General features: G+C 42.7%; 1 protein-coding gene across 5 annotated transcripts in view; it reads right to left on the bottom strand.

Annotated features, from left to right (window-relative positions):
- Positions 1 to 20,506, bottom strand: part of LOC127811042 (polyubiquitin) — a 44,178-nt gene extending 23,672 nt beyond the window's left edge. For 3 of the 5 annotated variants that reach the window (XM_052350725.1, XM_052350728.1, XM_052350729.1), the window contains exons 1-2: positions 20,344 to 20,505; positions 19,266 to 19,769 (exon numbers count right to left, since the gene is read on the bottom strand). In XM_052350725.1, coding sequence (XP_052206685.1) covers positions 19,266 to 19,769 — 504 coding nt within the window. In that variant the 5' untranslated portion in view covers positions 20,344 to 20,505. Of the gene's footprint in view, positions 1 to 17,936; positions 19,038 to 19,265; positions 19,770 to 20,343 lie in introns of those variants that run through there. The other 2 variants (XM_052350733.1, XM_052350732.1) reach the window with 2 other exon arrangements.
- Positions 20,507 to 21,957: the final 1,451 nt, after the last annotated feature.

Raw genomic sequence — 21,957 nt, 5'->3', positions numbered from 1 at the left:
ATTAAGGTCATTAAACTAGCATGGGACGGGGATTGCGACATGGTACTGAGTAGATGGTTAAGTGTGGACAAACTAGACACACCACAGGTTGAGGTGGATTTGGTCTCAGTACAAAAACAATTTATGTACTCATTTTGATATCAGATTATAGGTATGTCATTTATTATATTTCATATGATGAAATATCGTGTTGCTTAAATATTCGATCTGTGTATGGTATGTGTATTTATGTAAAAAATTTAAATTTACCTACACTGCCATATGTGTATTCCAACAATTTGTTGAGTGATGATGAAAATGAGGTCAATGGGCATATGATTAATTAAGCACCAAAAGTTCACATTATCAAAATGTGAAGCATGATCAATTGAATCACTCTTGGAGATAATACAATGAGCAATAATTAGATTATTAGACTAAGAATGGTTTTCTCCTATTTCAAGTTCATTTTGGTGATAGATGGGTTGAATTCCAAAGATTTTGATTAAACTCATATGGACCAAAAATCAATGTTCACACCATTTGCATGAGAATATAATTGAAATGAATTGTCTGAGATAGTAACATTTTCATAGAAAATTCGAAGAAGACAAGGGTAAATTAGTTCATCAAGAGTAAAGATGGTTCGCACACTTATTATTGAGATATTTGAGTAGAGAAAAATATCATCCTTATGTTTATTAAAAGCCAAACATTGCTAGTTGAGCATATATAGCTTAGCATTCTAGATTTTAGTATTTGTTCTCAACAAACCATGAGGCATCATAATCTCTTTGCATTTTGGTTCTCCATTCTTGAAATTTTAGAGATTTTCAGCTCCTCACAATATTGTTATGGAGGAGCATGTCAGGGTGCCATTGAGTTTAGAGGATTAGATGAATGTATGTAAAGAGTGTTCATGCGGTTTGAATTGAATCAGATTAAGACCACGATTCTAACGAAACCTAGATCGATTTTATTTTCAATTTTTTGAATATAAAAATAAAAAAATAAATACAAATTTATATATATCATCCAAACAAAAATGTTTTTAAATGAAGAACATCTAAACAATAATCAACTATCAATAATTTAACATAGTGAAACATTTTAAATTAACATAATAACATCTAACCCCCTAAAATAAATTAAACAATTACCATTTAATTTAATATCAAATTTCACAAAACAAAACAAAATAATATTAAAATATAACATCTAACTAAATTTTTGACAAAATATAACATTTAATTTTTTAGGGACCAGCTGGTTTTCGATCTTGAACACTTCTAAATACATGAAGATTTAGAAATTTTTAGAATATTTGGAAAGCTAGAGAATTGAAATTGTGAAGTTTGAGTTATTATGACTTGAAATTTTATTTTTCATTTTCATATGTATGGTTGACCTTACACAATTACCTAGTCCACCAAAGTTTCCTTCCAACTTTTACTTTTCTTCAAATTTTCATTTTTTAATTCTATTATTTCTTAAATGTTATATTTTTTACGTAAAGCAACATAATGTTTGCCCTACACAAACAAAATGAGAAGGGGGCGTGCCCTTCTTTTACATGCTTACATGAAGGGGCAAACTCGATGCGAGCAAACGAATAAATATGTTTAATATTTTCTATTTTTATCATTATCAATCTTTGTTGACACACTCATACTGCTTACTTTGTCAATGTCAAGTTCAAATTTATTAGTGAGATCCTTAATATAGTTAGTGATGTGGCATCAACTGAAATTACTAGAATACCCCTACGCGCTGATAGTTTCACCTGCCACGCGGATCACCTGAGAGACCGACACGTGGCAAGTCAACACTCCGGAGCGGAGCCCGGGAAATCCGGGCCGAACCGCAAGACTCGTTCCAACTTGACCGGGATTCTCGGGGGTCGTGCCCGCTCATCTCGGGTACCCCAAAACGGTTTCGCCTATAAAAGACAAGGACTCTCGCCAGGTATATACAAGCTCCACAGCTCTCTCATTTACTACTACTTGCTTTACTCTACTGATTTGAGCGTCGGAGTCCACCCCGGGGGATCCAAGCCCCGGCCCTCCATTGTCTCGCAGGTCCTACACCCGAGGTCCGACATCCCCAAGTCCGAGGTTCCGTTCCCGAGGTCCAGTCGCAGAGGTGGCACGTGGTGGTCGATCCCAAAAACCATCATCATTTGGCGCCCACCGTGGGGCCGACGTCCATTCTCGCTAGCCTCTTCATTCCCTACCTCGCGCTTCGGACTTCAACTCCTCACCTCGGACCTCGGTCTTTTCGCGAGTGTCAAACGACTTTCACTCCTCGCCACAACTAACCACATGGCTCCCCGAAAAGACGTGACTCGCAGCCAGGTCAGAGCCAATCTAGAAGCCCCGCAACAAGGAGAGAATCCACCACCTCCAGCCAATCCCATGCCGGAGGACCGACTCACCAGGTTGGAAAACCAGGTCTAACAGCTAACTGAGTTGTTGACTGGTTATCTACACCAGACCGAACAGCATCGTTCGCATGTGCCTTCTCAGCGGGCGGAGCATCAGTCACCTCCTCCTGCTCGGGAGCCTCGTCAATCCCGCCAGACGGGTCAGGAAATCCACTCCTCTGAGGCGGTAGGATCCACTTTTGCCCTCTCGCGAGAAAGAGGGACTTCGCAGGAGAGACGATTGCGTTTCTTAGAGAAGCAAGTCCAGGAACTCAAGAAGGGAAAGGAAGAGTTGCTCCACCTCGGCTCTAACCAACCCTTGAGTAAGGGCATCATGGCGGAGGTTCCACCGGAAAGGTTTCGTATCCCCTCCATCAAGCTCTATGATGGAAGCACAGATCCCTATGATCACGTCGAGCTTTTCTCCTCTCACATGCTGGTGCAATCAGGGTCGGACGCGATGTGGTGCCGGGCATTTTCGGCCACTTTGGGAGGACATGCCCGGACCTGGTACTCCTGCCTTCCCCATCGTTCCATCAACCGCTAGGAAGAGTTGAAGACCTGTTTCTTAGCCCACTACACTCCCTTGAAGCACCACCGGAAGTCTTCCATGGCTCTGGTGAACATCAAGCAGAACCAGGGTGAATCCCTAAGAGATTTCGTAGCTAGGTTCAACGAAGAGGCATTAAGTATCGATGAGTTTGACCAGCGAATCGCAATGGTGGCTCTTCAGAATGGCTTGAGAGCCGGGCCATTTGCTCAGTCCTTAGCCAAGACTCCACCTCGTACTTTCACAGAGGCCTTAGCCCGGGCTAATAAGTACATCAACGCCGAAGAGGTGATGAAGGTGAAGCGGGCGGAACAACCTGACAGGAAAGAAAGAGAAAAAGAGAAGAAAAAACCGACCCCAGAGCAGAAGACGGACTATCGTCCCTCCCGAGCTCTCGATCGCCCGAGTTTTGGGGGTGCACGTGGAAGCCCGGTGAATTACACTCCCCTCAATACAAGTCGAGCAGAGATTCTCCTAGCATTGGAGGATAAGAATTATTTACGACGTCCTCCCCCGCTGAAATCTCCACCCAACACTCGAAGCAAAAAGAAGTATTGTCGTTTTCACCGCGACCACGGCCATGATACTGAGGATTGCATCCAACTGAAAGAAGAAATACAAGAGCTTATCAACCGAGGATACCTTTGGGATTTCGTGGGTCGAGGAGGTACGAGCTCGGGCAAGGTAGAACCCAAGTCGGAGCATCGAGGGAGGTCTCCTACTCGAGATCGCTTTCGAGAGCGAAGTCGAACACCCCCCCGGAGAGAAGGAAAGCAGCCCGCCGAGGAGGGAGGACAGAAGTTTATCTTGTACACGCTGGCGGCAGGGACAGTTCCAGGGTCCCACTCAACTGCTCCCAAGAGCACGGTAAAGGAAGGGGTGGTCATCACATTCTCTGAGGAGGATCTTCCAAGTTATCCCAGCTATTCGGATCCTCTGGTGATCACTGCTCAAGTGGGAGAGTGGGAGATGAGGCGAATCCTCGTGGACCCAGGTAGCTCTTCAGAGATTCTCTACAAGAGGGCATTCCTAGGGATGGGGTTCACGCTCGATCAGTTGAGGCCAGTCCGTGTCCCATTGGTGGGTTTTGATGGAATGGTGATCCATTCTGAAGGTTTGATCCGGTTGCCCCTGACGGTCGGTAGTGGTCCTCATAAATCCCGAGTGACGTTGGATTTTTTGGTGGCAGATGTGCCCTTGGCGTACAATATGATCCTTGGTAGGTCTGGGCTTAGTGCTCTGAGGGCAGTATCGAGTACGTATCACATGGTGTTGAAATTCCCTACTTCGGGAGGGATTGGCAAGGTAAGAGGAGACCAGCGGCAGGCTAGGGAATGCTACGTGGCCTCTTTGAGTGCCACTATGGCCAAGGGGTCAGAGTTAGACTCAGGACCGAATCAGGAGGCGGTCCCTCAAGCTGGTCAGGGTCAGATGGAGACGAAACAGGTGAGAGACCCAAGTATAGGAGCAGGTCAGAGGTCAGTAAGGGAGGAGGGACAGAATTCTGCTGCCCCTCCCACTGTTGTTACTAGTTTCATCTTGGAAGGTCCGGAAGAGCCTAAGACTTCAGAGCCAGTGGATGAGCTCGAGGAAGTCCCACTGGGGGAAAAGCTCGATCGGACGGTGCGAATCAGTGCCAAGTTACAGGAGCCCTTGAGGTCCGAGATCCTTTCACTCCTACGCCGATATCAAGATGTGTTTGCATGGTCTACCCTAGATATGCCGGGGATAGACCCAGCGATCATGACACATCGCTTGGGGCTCTACCCGGATTGTGTGCCGGTAAGACAAAGGAAGAGGAAGTTTGCCTCGGAGCGGGTTAAAGCTATAGAGGCGGAGGTGGAAAAGCTTATGGAGGCTAATCATATTCGGGAAGTCAACTACCCAGAGTGGTTAGCCAACGTGGTTCTTGTCTCCAAGGGATTGGGAAAATGGAGGCTTTGTATTGATTTTAAAGATCTTAACAAGGCTTGCCCGAAAGACAGTTACCCCCTGCCCAGGATTGATGCGTTGATTGACGGAACAGCGGGGTGTCAGCTAATGAGCTTCCTGGATGCATTCCAGGGGTACCACCAAATCCCGTTACACCCTAAAGATCAGGAAAAGACCGCCTTCATCACGGATAAGGCTACCTATTGTTACCGAGTTATGCCCTTTGGGCTGAAGAACGCTGGAGCTACATATCAGAGGTTAGTCAACAAACTGTTCAAAGCTCAACTCGGTCGAAACATGGAGGCTTACGTGGATGACATGTTAGTCAAGAGTCTATTGGCTGAACAACATCCGGACGACTTGGAGGAGTGCCTCAGAACCTTACGCCAGTATCAGATGAAGCTCAACCCGGCCAAGTGTGCCTTCGGGGTTACAGCTGGTAAATTCTTGGGATTCATGGTGCATTACCAGGGAATTGAGGCTAACCCTTCGAAGATAAAGGCCATACTCGAGATGCCTCCCCCTCGAAGTATCAAGGAAGTGCAGAGGCTAACCGGGAGGATAGCAGCTTTAGGGAGGTTCTTGTCAAGATCTGCGGAAAGACAGTTGCCATTCTTTAAGGCCTTGACTCGAGTCCAGAATTTTACATGGACAGAGGAATGCCAGGAGGCATTCGAGCAGCTGAAACAATGTCTAGTCTCCCCCCCAGTCCTGGCAAAACCACAGCCAGGAAAGTCACTATATATTTATCTAGCTGCCTCGGATGAAGCTGTCAGTTCGGTTTTGGTACGGGAGGAGGACAAAATCCAAAAGCCGGTCTATTATGTGAGCAAAAGGTTGGCTGGCGCTGAGATTCGTTACACTCCAACAGAAAAGTTGGCCTATGCTCTAGTCATCTCCGCTCGAAAGTTGAGGCCCTACTTTGAGGCACACCACATTATCGTCCTATCAAGTCAGCCGCTGAGGCATGTGCTGGGAAAGCCGGACTTGTCGGGGAGGATGCTCAAATGGGCAGTAGAGTTGAGTGCTTTCGACATCGACTATCGACCTCGGCCGGCCATCAAGGCGCAGGCTCTTGCCGACTTCATCGTGGAAGGCACCCTACCAGAGGAAGCAGACGAAGGGATTTTCCAGACTTGGACTCTCTTTGTAGATGGCAGCTCCAGTGTCGGAGGCAGTGGCGCTAGATTACTACTGTAGGGCCCCGATGGTCAGGCTTGGCCGTATGCCCTCCACTTCGAGTTCAATGCCTCTAACAATAAGGCCGAGTATGAGGCGCTCATTGCCGGGCTCAGACTAGCGGAACAGATGGGAGTCAGGGATCTGGAGGTATATTCTGACTCGAATTTGATTGTGCAGCAGGTCACAGGAGAGTTCGAGGCCCGAGAGGACGTCATGGCCCAATACTTGGCGATAGCCAAGGATCTTATGGCGCGATTTCGGATAGTGAAAATCAATCATGTCCCACGAGCGCAGAATGCAGTGGCGGATGCTCTCTCAAGGATAGCTGCTTCTTCCTTCCCTAGGAATTCCCGAGCTGTTTACATGGAGTCATTGCCCCAGAAGAGCATAGAGACTGAGGCAGAGCAGCTTTGCGTAGAAGGGGTTGAAAGTTGGATGGATCCCATCGTAGCACATCTGACCAAGGGATGGCTACCCGAGGAGGAACTGGAAAGTCGAAAAGTCAAGCGCCAGGCTGCCAAGTTTCTACTGGTGGGATCAGACCTTTATAAGAAATCCTTCACTCAGTCGCTACTGAAGTGTGTGGGGCCGATCGAGGCCGACTACATCCTAAGGGAAATCCACGAAGGGATTTGCGACAGTCACATCGGAGCTCGGTCTCTCTCCCAGAAGGCACTTCGGCAGGGGTATTACTGGCCGACAATGATGAGCGACGCTGGGCATTTGGTCCAGACTTGTGAGAGATGCCAAAAAACCTCCAACCTGGTTCACACCTCGGCAGCCGAACTCACCCACCTGGCTTCACCTTGTCCGTTTGCCAGGTGGGGAGTCGATATCCTCGGGCCTTTTCCACTAGCGGCTGGACAGAACAAATACTTGATAGCAGCCATCGACTACTTCACTAAGTGGGTGGAGGCCGAGCCTGTGGCGACTATTACAGGTCGGAGGGTAAAACAATTCCTTTGGAAATCCATCGTCTGCCGGTTTGGTATTCCAAGGGTGCTAATAACTGACAACGGCACCCAATTCGAAGACCGATCAGTGCAAGAATGGTGCCGAGAGTTGGGGATTAAGCAACATTTTACCTCGATCGCCCATCCTCAAGCTAATGGGCAAGTAGAGCTTACGAACAGGACCATTCTACAAGGACTCCGAGCTCGGGTTGAGAAGGCAGACGGTCAATGGGTAGATGAGCTCCCCAGTATACTATGGTCTTATCAAACCACACCGCGAACGGCTACAGGAGAATGCCCTTTCACATTGTGTTATGGCTCGGAGGCTCTCATCCCTGTCGAGATTGGGGTGAGGAGCTACCGAGTGGAGCATTTCGATCCCGAGATTAACGAGCAAGGGCTAAGGTGCAACTTGGATTTGATGGATGAGCTCCGAGACCTGGCACGAATTCGACAAGCCGCATATAACCGGCGCATTGCTAGGTACTACAATCGACGAGTCCACGCTAGGAGCTTCATGCCAGGAGATCTTGTTCTACGACGGTTCGACGTGAGCCATTCTCGGGACATGAATAAACTAACTCCGAATTGGGAAGGGCCGTACCGGGTGGTGGAATCCCTAAGTCCGGGGGCATATCGACTAGAAGACATGGAAGGCAAGCCCCTGAAGCATACTTGGAATGTGCAGAACTTAAGGAAGTTTTATCAATGAGTAGGGGAATTCCCTGAATCTCTTTGTACTCTTTTGCTTTACGACTAATGGCAAGGCTTCTCTTCATCTAATAGCAATTGTCCAAAGGATCATACTTCGTCGAAGAAAAATCTAAGGGTCACGAGCCCTAGGCCGTTCTCAAAAGAGGACTAAGGGCCATGGAAAAAACTCTAGCTAACACCCTCTTTCGCGTGGGAGTGGCTAAAAACCAAGGGTCACGAGCCCTAGGCTGTTCTCAAAAGAGGACTAAGGGCCATGAAAAAAAACTCTAGCTAACACCCTCCTTCGCGTGGGAGTGGCTAAAAACCAAGGGTCACGAGCCCTAGGCCGTTCTCAAAAGAGGACTAAGGGCCATGGAAAAAACTCTAGCTAACACCCTCCTTCGCGTGGGAGTGGCTAAAAACCAAGGGTCACGAGCCCTAGGCCGTTCTCAAAAGAGGACTAAGGGCCATGGAAAAAACTCTAGCTAACACTCTCCTTCGCGTGGGAGTGGCTAAAACCCAAGGGTCACGAGCCCTAGGCCGTCCTCAAAAGTGGACTAAGGGCCATGGAAAAACTCTGGCTAACACCCTCCTTCGCGTGGGAGTCGCTAGAATCCAAGGGTCACGAGCCCTAGGCTGTCCCCAACGGTGGACTAATGGCCAAGGAAAAATTACAACACAGCACCCCCCTAATTGTTGACCTAGGGAGAACCAAGAGTCAAATTCACCCTCGTCAACTATGGAAGGGATCGAGGCTCAACTAGTCTCAAGTCCATATGTTCGCAAGCAAAAGATGAACAGTCAAAGTGAAGCACTGTATAAAAACGGGAGGATCCAACACATGATAATAGGGGAAGTACAAAAAGGCCCTAGCTAGAAAAAAAAAAAAAAAAAAAGAAGAAGAAGAGCTCAAGCATCAGGAGGCGCATCACCATCGTCAGCCATCTCCGAGTCCTCCATCCCGGCCACAATCTCCGCAACAGACCGAACAGTGGACATGTCCAAGTCTGGATGAGCTCGTAATACCTCTGTCTCATGAGCTTGGAATCCCTTTGTCCAAGCGTCCTGCAGGTTCTTCTGGAGGAACTCCTCTACCTCAGGAAGCTTGATGGGCTCAGCATACTTACGCTCGTATTGGCGAATGACTGAGTTCGCCCGAGATAGCTTGGAGCTCGTCCGAGATAGCTCTGCCTCTAGCCCCTGAATACGTAGGTCTGAAGCCTGCCGCTGGGAGGACAACTCATCCAAGTTCTTCCTGTGGCTCTCCAGTAACTCGTCTCTCTCCTGCAGCTGGGTGTCTAGTTCCAAGGTCTTCTTGGAAGCTTGAGAGAAACGTCCGGAAAAGTCCAAAACGAGTGTGACCACCTGCAATAGGCAAGGCAAGTAAGGACAACATAGATGAGACTGGAGGATGTTGATAAAGTATAGATGATTACCTGAGCCAGATACTTGCACAATGTGGCTTCTATGGCCTCCGAGGACTGCTCGGCCAACACCTGACGATCGGCGGGAGTGGCAAAGTGGTGAATCATACGTCTGGCCACCTGAGTGTTCCGGCTGAGATCGCTTGCCTTCACTCCCCAATCGGGAACATGGTCTGGACTATGGGGAGGAGACTCCGGGGCTGGCATGAGCTCTCTCGGAGGATGGGAAGTCCTCTTCCTTTTAGCACGACTAGGCTCTCTTTCCTCAGCAGGAGGAGCATTCAAGGTAGCCTTTCCCCCCGTAAGAGCTGGGGCGCCCTCGTCCTCCACGGGTCTCCGTTTGTTCTTCCCCCAGATGAAAGCTGTGCTCACCATTTCAGCTGCAAATGTGCAAACAAGATATTAAGGGCAAGAAAAGTGAGTTAGAAAAGTATGAAAATAGTGGGAAAATGACTACCCAAAGTGACATCAGGCTCGAAGCAAGTGTGAGTGGATAAACCCCCCAGGTACAAGGTGCGATCACATATCAGGATCCGAGCGCTGATAGGGTTCAGCTCTCTCAAAATCTGAATATTGTGAAGCTCGTCCTGCGTGATCTTGCAACTACGGACCTTTGAGGGCTGGAAAGCCCACTCAACTGGAACCCCGAAGCTGACCCCCCGGTCTTTCAAGCCAGCAAAGAAAAATCTACTCTTCCATCGTTTTACCGATGTGGGGTTATCGACTACGAACTGACGCTGGTTGAGGGGGGAAAAGGCAAATCGAGGTTCAGTTTTGCTAATGGAAATTACTTTGAACATCCTAAAGAAAAGTTGAGCAGTGGGCTCAATGTCCCGAGCTCGACAGCAGAGAATGAAGGTAGATAGGCACCTCCAGCCATTGGGAGTCAACTGAGAGGGGCATAACCCCACGATAGCGAACACCTCAACTACAGGAGTCGCGAGAGGAAATCTAAGGCCGGCAGCCAAGGCCTGCTCGTAGACGGTGATACAGCCATAGGGGGCCTGGTGAGCTTTCAGACCTCGGGGTTCACTATACCAATACTCATCATGAATGAGACGGTATTTTCGGAGGAGGGGAAACAACTCCCTCTCAGTTATGGTAGAATGGTCCGTGGTTAGATCCTCGGGTAAGCTTCCTAAGTTGGGATCACTACTAACATGAGACTCTAAAGTGGGATGGTGTGAAACTCTTTCAGGCCTCCTAAGTTTCCCAGGCCTACGAAGGGGGCCGTGAGGGGGGCTGGATAACTCGGTGTGTGATTCCTCACTACTTGAGCTGGTACTAGAGTTCTCAGAATCGGAGGAAGAAGAAGAAGAAGACATGCTAAAAGACGAGCAGAAGTAGTTAAGAGAAGGTCACTGACCAGGAGAGTAAAGGCCGAGGTCAAGAAAAAACAACCACGACTGGGCTAGAGCCTCGGAGAGCTCAGTAGGCGCGATTTAGCTTGGGAAAACCTCGAGTCACGCCTGCAAAAAAAAGAAGAGCCAAGGAAACAGGTTAGTAAAGTTACCTTGTTTTAAAGATCGTTTTGTTATTATTAACAAAGGAAAAGATCCAAGGACACCCCTAACATATATATATTATATATGTATATATATATTAAAAAAAAAAAAAAAAGGGGAAAAGTCTCAAGGGTCGGCCATGGCCGACCCAAGGACACCCCTAACATATATATATATTATATATGTATATATATATATATATTAAAAAAAAGAAGGAAATTTGCAGAAGAAGAGCAGGAGGGGGGCGGCCATGGCCGACCTCGGCCATGGCCGATTCGGCCAGGGCCGAACCCCCCGGCCCTGGCCGACCTCGGCCAGGCCGAGCCAAGCACTCGGCAGTGGCCGAGGGGCTCGGCCTCGCCGAGATTTGGCGAGGCCGAGCGCGGCCGACCTCGGCCTCGGCCGAGGTCGGGCCAGGCCAGGCCGACCTCGGCCATGGCCGAGGCGGCCTAGCCAGGTCGACCTCGGCCAGGCAGAGGCGCCTGGCCGAGGGAAAATCCAATCCCTAAAAAAAAAAAAAAAAAAAAAAAAAAAGCAAAAAAATCAAAGGGAAGAAATAACAAATAAATAAATAACAAATAAGAAAAAATAAAAGCAAAGGAGGATGGGAAAGACTAACCTCAAGGAGATGAATGCTTGTCTTGAAATAATAAGTGTGGGGTAGGGCCTTAGGGCTTATATAGAGGGGACCCAAAGGAAGAAAAATTCAAAATGACAATGTTTCCCTCCAAGCGAATTCTTCCCTCCAACCAAAACTTATTCCTATAATTTCAGGGTAGTAAATGAGGTTTTTAAGCACTAATCTCAACTTTAAAAACACTCTCTTGCGCCTTGGTAAAAATCAACAGTCAGGCAACCTACTCCTCGACCCAGCATGGTTTTCAGCTCGGCCCAAGGAGTGGGGGGCAAGTGATGTGGCATCAACTGAAATTACTAGAATACCCCTACGCGCTGATAGTCTCACCTGCCACGCAGATCACCTAAGAGACCGACACGTGGCAAGTCAACACTCCGGAGCGGAGCCTAGAAAATCCGGGCCGAACCGCAAGACCCGTTCCAACTTGACCGGGATTCTCGGGGGTCGTGCCCGCTCATCTCGGGTACCCCAAAACAGTTTCGCCTATAAAAGACAAGGACTCTCGCCAGGTATATACAAGCTCCACAGCTCTATCATTTACTACTACTTACTTTACTCTACTGATTTGAGCGTCGGAGTCCACCCCGGGGGATCCAAGCCCCGGCCCTCCATTGTCTCGTAGGTCCTACACCCGAGGTCCGACATCCTCAAGTCCGAGGTTCCGTTCCCGAGGTCCAGTCGCAGAGGTGGCACGTGGTGGTCGATCTCAAAAACCATCATCAATTAGGTTAATTAATAAAAACTTCATTGTTTAGTTGTTTTATTTATAATCCCATAAAAGTTTAAGTCACCCATCACATGCACAATTCAAGTCCATTTTTCACGCACCAAGCACAATTCAAGTCCATTTGTTCATTCATTGCACCGAAAGTGATGTGGCCAACATATTTTGACAATGGTCATGTTTGCTTGGTTATATTTAATATATAGGAGAGAAAAGCCTATTTGGACAAATATTGGCATCGAAGTCTTATGTCACCTTTAAGTGTTTACATTTAAAAATTTTGTAATTTAGCAGTACCCCATCAATAATCCACTATTAGCCGTTGGTCAGATCAATGATTGACAATGACAAGTAGGGAATGAATCCTCTTAATGCTAAATAATTCAATTCTTACGTAAGACTCTCAGCCATTCAAGACGCAAAATTTGACCCTTAGAATGTCTTTTGGAATAAGATGGGTTTTTGTTTGTGCAATTCTTTGTTATTGGTTGCTTTGGTTGTTGCGCCCTTTGAAAGAAAGGAAATCGAACCTACGTGGTTTTTGATAAATTTTATTGCATGTTTATCTGTGGAGAATATTTTTTGTTTTTTATTTTTAAATTTTATTTATATTTTATGTTTTTAATTTTATAAAAAATAAAAAAAAATAAAAAACGTGTTTATCTCTATTTAATATAAAATTAATTTTACATTTCAAAAAATAAAAAAATATATTTAAAATCATTCAAAAGAATAAATATAAAATCAAAGATAAAGGGAGAGATAAATGATTAGAAAAGACTGATGAATAGAGGAGATGTCGGCAATAGCAAAAGGAGACTTGATGGTGCTGGTCTAGGGATGAGGACGATAAGAAAAAATGAAGAGTCGACAATGGAGAAAATGACACTAATGGTGCTTGCCATTGTAGTGACAAGAATAAGAACAAGAAGAGAAGATGTCAATTGTGCTCGTTGTAGTGGCAGAAGGTGATGAAGAAGAGGAGAGGAAGATGCGGTAAGTGAGTGGGTGGATAGGAGTGAAACACTAGGAAAAAGGAAAATAAAAGAGAAAAAAATTATTGTTGATAGGATTTAAAGTGAACTCACATTAGAAAAATCGTATTTTTCCTTCAGAATATTTTAAAGATATTTTTTAAAGTTTAATATAATTTTAAAAAACAGAAAATTTGTTTTATATCCTCCAATTTAGAGAAAAAAACGTTTTAAATAAAAGTTCTAATTTTCTATTTTTATAAAAATAATTTCTAAAAAACTAATCCTATTTTCCTGAAGTAAACATGCGCTTAATCTTTGTTCCTTTCTTCTTCTCAATTTGTGACCGCTCTTCCTAAGAAAGGAATTCATAGCTATTTGGGTCTCTAGAAACCTAATTTTTGTTCCTTCCTTCATTTCAATTTGTGACCCATACTTTATTGGTACTTTGCTTAGGCTATCAGTTAGTAGCTTCAAATTATTAAACTATAGGTTGAGAAATATTGTTGGAAAAAGTTATCAATTTAGTAATCTTAATATCTAATATTTAAAATATTAAATATTAATAGGTTGCTCCCTTGGGGCTTGGGGCTTGGCATGGAAGCTCAATGCCCTCCAGATCAAAAAGGAAAGGAAGCCTGCCTCATTTATTTTAACAGCCTTCAACAACAAACCCAACTTCTCTTCTGTTGGCAGATATCAAAGAAGCCTCAAAGCATTTGGTATAATTTCTAAAATTTATTTTTTAGACTTCTGATAGCATTTATTGAGTTTTTGACTTTTAAATGTTTTAAAAATACAATTTTTTACATTAATCAACCAAATACTTCAAGAATTTTTCATAAGATGGCCTTTTAAAAATATTTATAAGTTTAAACTTAAGTTCCAACATCGACCATACTAAACAAAGCCTCGAGTTCATTTAGTTGAGTCAATGTTTACATTTGCACATGTTAGCATGAAAAATAAAAAAAATCACTTCAAAACCATGCTAGATATTAATTCAACTAGGTAGTTATATTAGTGAGCTCAAATATTGTGGTGGAGCTTGCTAGTCTCAAAGTCACCCCTTTTTAAGTCTTTTATGTAAGCGAAGTACAAAGACACCAACAAGAACAAAATCACATCATCTTAGTTGCCCCAACTTTTAATTGAACTCCTATACAGTAAGATCAACTTATGTTAAATTTACTCACTATCAAGATCTAACTATGGTCAACATTTGTTCAAGAACAACGAAAATTCAACTATCAGTTGTGTTGGTGAAAATAATGGAACTTGATCTTTAGTTGACAAGGCTCCACCCTTACAAATCTTTTTTAGCCAGTACAAATGAACAGAGTCTCTGCAGTAAAACAGAGAATTGAGTACAAACGGAATGAGACACATTTTACCATTAACCACTAATAATCATCACAATTAATTATTAACTAAAGAGGCCAATAATTTGGCAATGGGAAGACTACAATAATCAATCATGGAAAAGAGCAAAATTAGTTCAATGTTTCCAGAGAGAAGATGCGAAGAGTAATTCCTTCAATAATAACCTAACCATTCGGAAGTTGGGTTAATCCTGACCCCAAAAAATCCTGATTTGAACAATTCAAAGGCCAAAATTTCCGCATGGTAGTAAATACGAAGTGCAACAATATGGAAACAACCAAACACTACATCACCTGATCAGAACCATGTGAAAGAAAATACACCAAAATGGAAGATACAATCACTGGAGGCGGAAGTTTTACTGGCATCATGCTGCCCCCATTGTTAATGCAACCAAGGCATACAAAGATGCAGCTGAGACCTGTATCTTGTAGGCAATGGTAGCTTGAGGTAGCTTTCAGAAATCCCATTGCCAAACCATGTTAATGACAAAGCAAAGCTATATGCCCCGCACCAAGCAGCAAAATCAATAAGAAGACTACCACTTCTATGAAGAATCATTTCCAAGAGCAAGAACAAGATCCCTGCTAGCTAACAAACAGTAATCAACCAGAGATCGTGGTACTTGATTGCCATAAAATTATGTGAAGGAGTAGGAATTGAACAAAAGCCTCAATCAGTCAAGCAAACATGGGATCAAACACAGATCATGCCAAGGTGCATCGTTTGTACCTTAAAGGTAAGAAATGGTAAGAGAGAACCTTCTACACTATCCTGAAGGAGATGCTGAAAAGTAGGGATGGAACCATCTTTCCTGTAAGATTCCTATTATTGATTCATTGATGCACGCAATTGGAAGAGCTGCTCTATCCCAATAATTCAAGTTGCACATTACCCACCTGCAAGCCAACCCCACCAAATATGGTTCAGTAGAACATAAGTTACTGGATTAGTTGTTTTACCATATATAACATTTTTGCAGTGCCATAAAAGTGATAAAAGGCTTAGCAATTGGTTTATCATGGCGTTGCGAAGAGTTACAGAGCATGAAGGATCTGCAGCTGCATGCTTTGACCTGTCATTGGGAGAGAGGAACAAATATGCAATGCCTCCAAATGACATACAAGCAGCCTTGACTCCTAGGGCTGAGACCATTGAACCAGATCTCTCTCTTATACCATATAAGTGACAATAAGAACAAAGGACAAATCAGTAAAATCTCAATTACGGACTCAGTATTATAATACTTCATATAAGGATTTTGTTCACTTATCTGCTATTTCCCCAACACGGACCGTAACTATGGAGAACAATAAAGGAGTAAATGAAAGAAGGCACCTAAACGAATAAAAACTATGAACATTATATCAATGAGTTGGGTGATCTAAATGATGATTGTGACCACAAAATTAGGGAAATAACAGAAGAAAAAGAATTACAGATCATTAATCCAAAAGCATTGGAGCATGAGGTAGCTGGATAGTCTGTTGTAGCGATTGAAAGTTCCCATGGCCACTCAAATACCCGAGCTAGAAGAAGTTTGTCAAGTACCTGAAGAATTTCACCATATCCCCTTTGCATGATCTTCAGCATGCTATAGTGTTTTGCCCCTTCAAAATGCTAAGTAAATAAATCATCGAAGCAAGCAACATAACATAGTAAGTATGAGTTGGCCCTCGAAAACATTATGCTAAACTTCATATTGGGGATTATGCCATGATTCAACTTACATCAGAGTGGATTCCTCCAGGCACTGTTTTTACATTACAAGCTTGTTAAAACAAATTGGACAAATTGTATGTCAGTAGTGCACCATCTAACTTTGGGTTTAGCTTTGCATATAAAGGTCATTATATTAATAATACCCACAAGTATGAAATTCATATTATTTTAGATGAAAGGATTTCTTTTATCAGGGCTGTACAGATGATTCTTCCTTGTTAAATGGGTGGGATCCCCCAAATTTAGACCGCACTTGGATTACCAAAGAAGAATTGCAACAGTTAACGGTAGCAAGTCCTCCCCCACTTTGATAGAGTTGGTGCTGGCACATAAAGGGGATCCTACCATTTTCTTATTGCAATTGTAAAGTGATTTGAGCTGGGAAAGTTTACAAAACTTCCCGTCAAGTTTTTCTCTAGACAATGAGAAGTTTAATTTGAATCATTAAATTTTGAAAGGAAGTTAATGGTAAAATTGCCTTTTTTATAACTAAAAGGTCACGGGGCTGTAATTTGGATTTTGTAGCTTTAGTGATAAAATTTAGTCTTTTTAAGTAGGCATTCATGATGTAAAGAATGGAGATAAAATAGTTTAAATCCAAAATGAATTGCTCTCTCTCTCTCAAGCTCTTCTTCCCCTAGCTTCTTTTCTCTCTTCCCTCCCTCTGCTGGTCCTCTCTCTTCCTGGAAGTCTCAAAAGACGTCTGGCGAATCCTAGAGACTCAGACAATGACCAGAGTCAGAGTTGGCGGCAAGTCACGGAGAGGGCAGAGGGGGAGGGGGTGCGTGGTGGTTTTACTAATTTGATTTAGGGTTTTGTTTTTTCACCAGACTTTCCCAATTCTCTCTTATATTATGTGTGTGTATATATATATAATATTGTTACAAAATGGTGCCATGGACCATAGTGTGTCCAACACGCCTATTTGGACTATGGGATGCACATGTCTATAATTTTTTTAATCCTTTTAATAAAGTAGTGTTCCAGATACGCCAAAAATTGTGTCAATCGTCGTACAACTTTATTAATTGAAAAATACAAATTTCTATGAAATCACTACAAAATTAGAAAATTATTTTTCTGGGTCTCCATGCGAAGTACTGATAGATATTAATAAATCAATAAACTGAAGGAAAAGGTTAGACGTCAAGCAATCTATAAACGGAGAGAAAGCAGCGGTGGACAGTAAAAACCGCATCATTAAATAGAGGTGTTCATTTTTTTGAAATTGAATCATTAATGATTTAAAGTACATTGATTGAATAATAAATAATTTATTTTATTTTTTATGAGATAAATAAAAAAAACTAATGTAAGAGAAGATTTAAGTCCTTCCAACCCTACATCATCATGCTCATGCTCCAATTTTGCTCAAAAAATAGCGTCACAATTTTTTGGGTCAGTTTATAAAGGATTCCAAGTCCAATAATGCAGGTTTCATGCAAGTTTTGATAATTTTGAGGTCAACAGTTCTTCAGCGGATAGAATAGTTGCAGGAAACTTAGCCTACCCTTCAACTTCTTTAGAGATAGCATCAAATACCTTTCTTGGAATACAAAAATAAGTGAACCTGTACAACGAAAACAATTCCGAAGTTGGGTTTGTTCCTAAGTCCATAATATACTAATTTCAACAATTCAAAGGCAGAAAATTTCAGAGAAGTGTAAATATAAAGGAGAAACAACCGGAATCAGGTATGCTCTAATGATAATGCAACCATGTGAAGGGAAATACAACTCAATAGTAGTTTCCGGCACCGGAGCCGGTAGATCTTTGTGGTGCTAACAATGCCCTGATGATAATGCACCCCAAGGCGCACAGACAGATACTACACTATCACAGCAGACAAATAAAGATTTGCACAAGAATCACGATTTATTAATTGTACTCAAAACACAACACGATTTCGAGGCCATTGGCCTCGAAAGACACTTAACTGAAACACACAGGAAAAAGAAACAAATTACTGTTTAAAAAGGGGAGCAACCATATTAGAATGGCTCCCAACAGCATATACCAAAACACACAAGATAATAAGAGACTAGACCCATGGAGAAGGGTCACGGAACAACAAATGACCAGGACGTCTAGAGACCACCACGGAGGCGAAGGACGAGATGCAGAGTGGACTCCTTCTGAATGTTATAGTCAGCCAAGGTCCTTCCATCCTCCAGCTGCTTCCCAGCAAAAATAAGCCTCTGCTGGTCAGGAGGAATACCTTCCTTGTCCTGAATTTTAGCCTTGACGTTATCAATTGTATCAGAACTTTCCACCTCCAAGGTGATTGTCTTTCCAGTCAAGGTCTTCACGAATATCTGCATCCCCCCACGAAGACGGAGCACCAAGTGAAGGGTCGACTCTTTCTGAATGTTGTAATCTGCCAGTGTACGGCCATCCTCCAACTGTTTCCCAGCAAAAATCAACCTCTGCTGGTCCGGTGGAATGCCCTCCTTGTCCTGAATCTTAGCCTTCACGTTATCGATGGTGTCCGAGCTCTCAACCTCAAGGGTGATGGTCTTTCCCGTCAAGGTCTTGACAAAGATTTGCATACCACCCCTAAGCCGGAGCACCAAGTGAAGGGTCGACTCCTTTTGAATGTTGTAATCGGCCAAGGTACGGCCATCCTCGAGCTGCTTGCCGGCGAAGATCAGCCTTTGCTGGTCAGGTGGGATACCCTCCTTGTCCTGGATCTTGGCCTTGACGTTGTCGATGGTGTCGGAGCTCTCAACCTCAAGGGTGATTGTCTTTCCGGTCAAGGTCTTCACAAAAATCTGCATGCCGCCCCTCAGACGAAGCACCAAGTGGAGCGTGGACTCTTTCTGGATGTTATAATCGGCAAGGGTACGCCCGTCTTCGAGCTGCTTGCCCGCGAAGATCAGCCTCTGCTGGTCTGGGGGAATGCCCTCCTTGTCCTGAATCTTGGCCTTAACGTTATCGATTGTGTCGGAGCTTTCAACCTCAAGCGTAATGGTCTTTCCGGTGAGAGTCTTCACAAAGATTTGCATACCGCCCCTCAGACGAAGCACCAGGTGGAGCGTGGATTCCTTCTGGATGTTATAATCTGCAAGGGTACGGCCATCTTCGAGCTGCTTCCCAGCGAAGATCAGCCTCTGCTGGTCTGGGGGGATGCCCTCCTTGTCCTGGATCTTGGCCTTCACGTTGTCGATGGTGTCGGAGCTTTCGACCTCAAGAGTTATGGTCTTCCCGGTGAGAGTCTTCACAAAGATTTGCATGCCGCCTCTAAGACGGAGCACCAAATGGAGGGTCGACTCCTTCTGGATGTTGTAATCGGCAAGGGTACGGCCATCTTCGAGCTGCTTGCCAGCGAAGATCAGCCTCTGCTGGTCTGGGGGGATGCCCTCCTTGTCCTGGATCTTGGCCTTGACGTTGTCAATGGTGTCGGAGCTTTCAACCTCGAGGGTGATGGTCTTGCCGGTGAGGGTCTTGACGAAGATTTGCATGCCACCTCTGAGACGGAGCACCAAATGGAGGGTCGACTCCTTCTGGATGTTGTAATCGGCAAGAGTGCGGCCATCTTCTAGTTGCTTCCCCGCAAATATCAGTCTCTGCTGGTCTGGGGGTATGCCCTCCTTGTCCTGGATCTTGGCCTTGACGTTGTCAATGGTGTCGGAGCTCTCCACCTCGAGGGTGATGGTCTTGCCGGTGAGGGTTTTCACAAAGATCTGCATCTGCAAAAGCCCCCGTAGGAAGACAAAATAAGGGCCCAAAACCAGGGTAGAAAATCACACGAATAATTCAAAGAACACAAGCGATATGAGGTTTTCATCTAAAAACAATCATTTTGATGAGGAATCCGGGCGAATCGAAGGTAATCAAATCAGTTCCATCTCAACATGAAGAGTCAGTCCATCGAAAACAAGGAGGCAGATCTCGAGTTGAGAGGCGCATCAATCAAACATAGGACCAAAAAAATCCTAATATGCATCAACTAAACTTTGAAAGTAATTTACAAAACTAAAGTTCCGGAAAACAAGAACCAATCGAAATCTGTACAAACGTTCGAAACAAATCTCTAAAGACCAATCCCAAACACATTGAAGCTTGGGTTGAAAACAGATCGCAACCGACAGAACCTCCAAAAGACAGATCAACTCATCATCGAACATCAAAAAACATAAGAATTTCTAGATTTCAATTACCATCACACACTAAAAGAAAAGAAAACAGATCAATAACCCTAGAAAATGAAATCAAAGACAAACGGATCAATGGAAAAGAGAAAACAAGGAAACGCTAACTTACCTTGAGAGAAAGAGAGAGAGAGAGAGAGAGAGAGACTTGGTATTGAAACGATCTGATCAGACGATAGAGGAAGAGAACGATTGAATGAAAGAAATGGCTGAGAATCGCTTCAATTTAAAGACCAAGAAGGGGCTGTATTTGGACGAAACTACCCTCTACAAATTGCCATTGGTTAAGAGGTAGGTGTACTGGATGACGCGGAATCCACCAACCATTCACGCAAGGCGGAGTCCTTTATTAGGCCACGAAACCTACTACGACGCGCCTTACACGGCGTGCAGTACATGCAATCACAAGGTAGGTCGGTTTAAACGTCTCCTAATTTTATAGCTTAATAAATTTAAAAATTTTAATTTTCAAAAATATACAATTAACTCTTGACTTTTTTTTTAAATTTTATAACACATTTTTTTATATTTTTCAATATGCCTAATTTTATAATTACATTTCAAATATATAATAATAATAATAATAAATTATTCAAAAAAATTATAATTTAAATCATTTTCAGGAAAAACCCATTCTAATTTAATATTTATTCTAAAGTTTAAGTGTTTTATTCTTTTTACTCAAATATCTATCCTCAAGTTAAATTTTTGGTAACTTAAATAATTAATAGTTTAATTAAAAGTATACCTGCTAAAAATATATTTATTTTATATATAAATAGATTCTAGTCAAATTATATATAGATATCTATATACGTATAACATATTTATATGCATATATATATACACACACACATAAAGATATTTCCATATATATATATTAGCTTCTTATATTTCTCTGTTTAATTTAAATCTTTTTATAATAAGACTAGGTGTTATTTCACACGATGCACGTGTGTTTTTATAAATAAATAATAGTGATATTTTTTTGTAAATATTGCTAGTATTATTTTAATTTTTTAAAATTTAAAATAAATTTTTGCTTGGAATATATTATAGATTTTGTTAGCTTTGTAGATTAGTGTGAAATATTTTCTTGTTTTATTCTTGTTGTTTGATTTTTTTATATAATATATATATTTTTTAAATTTTAATATCGTAATTGGATCATCTATTTATTATTATTATTTTTTTTTTTGTAAGATTTGAATTGGCTTTGTGAAAGTAAATAATATACTTTTAATTGAAAAAAGACCTTAATAGATATAAAATGAACCTAGTACATTTATAGTTATGTGTGTGTGTGTTTTTTTTTTTACAAATAGTTTTTAGTATAGTACTATTCTTGTTTTATTTATGCATCATTCAATGTTTTCATAGTAAGATGTGCATAATTAATGTGTGACTATTGACATACATTTTTTTTTTATAAAGGTTGAAGTTTAAAGATTTATTATGTTTGGATGGTGAAAAATTAAAAATATAATAAATTATGTTTGAATGGTAAAAAATTAAAAATATTATAAATAATAAGAAATGTCATGTATTTTTTGCTTCTCACTATGAACACTTAGAATATGTTTGATTGCACATATTTACCATAGAAAATATGTAATTATTATGTATTTTCTATGAAAAGCAATTAAACACTCTTAACTTTTTTATGAAAAAATATGTATGGTACAAGTATTTAAAGTTTATTTCTATGGAATTCATTTTCTAAGCG

The sequence above is a fragment of the Diospyros lotus genome, chromosome 10, assembly GCF_014633365.1.
Source record: "Diospyros lotus cultivar Yz01 chromosome 10, ASM1463336v1, whole genome shotgun sequence".
In the NCBI taxonomy this organism is placed as follows: domain Eukaryota; kingdom Viridiplantae; phylum Streptophyta; class Magnoliopsida; order Ericales; family Ebenaceae; genus Diospyros; species Diospyros lotus.
This window is presented reverse-complemented; position numbering and strand designations above follow the sequence as displayed.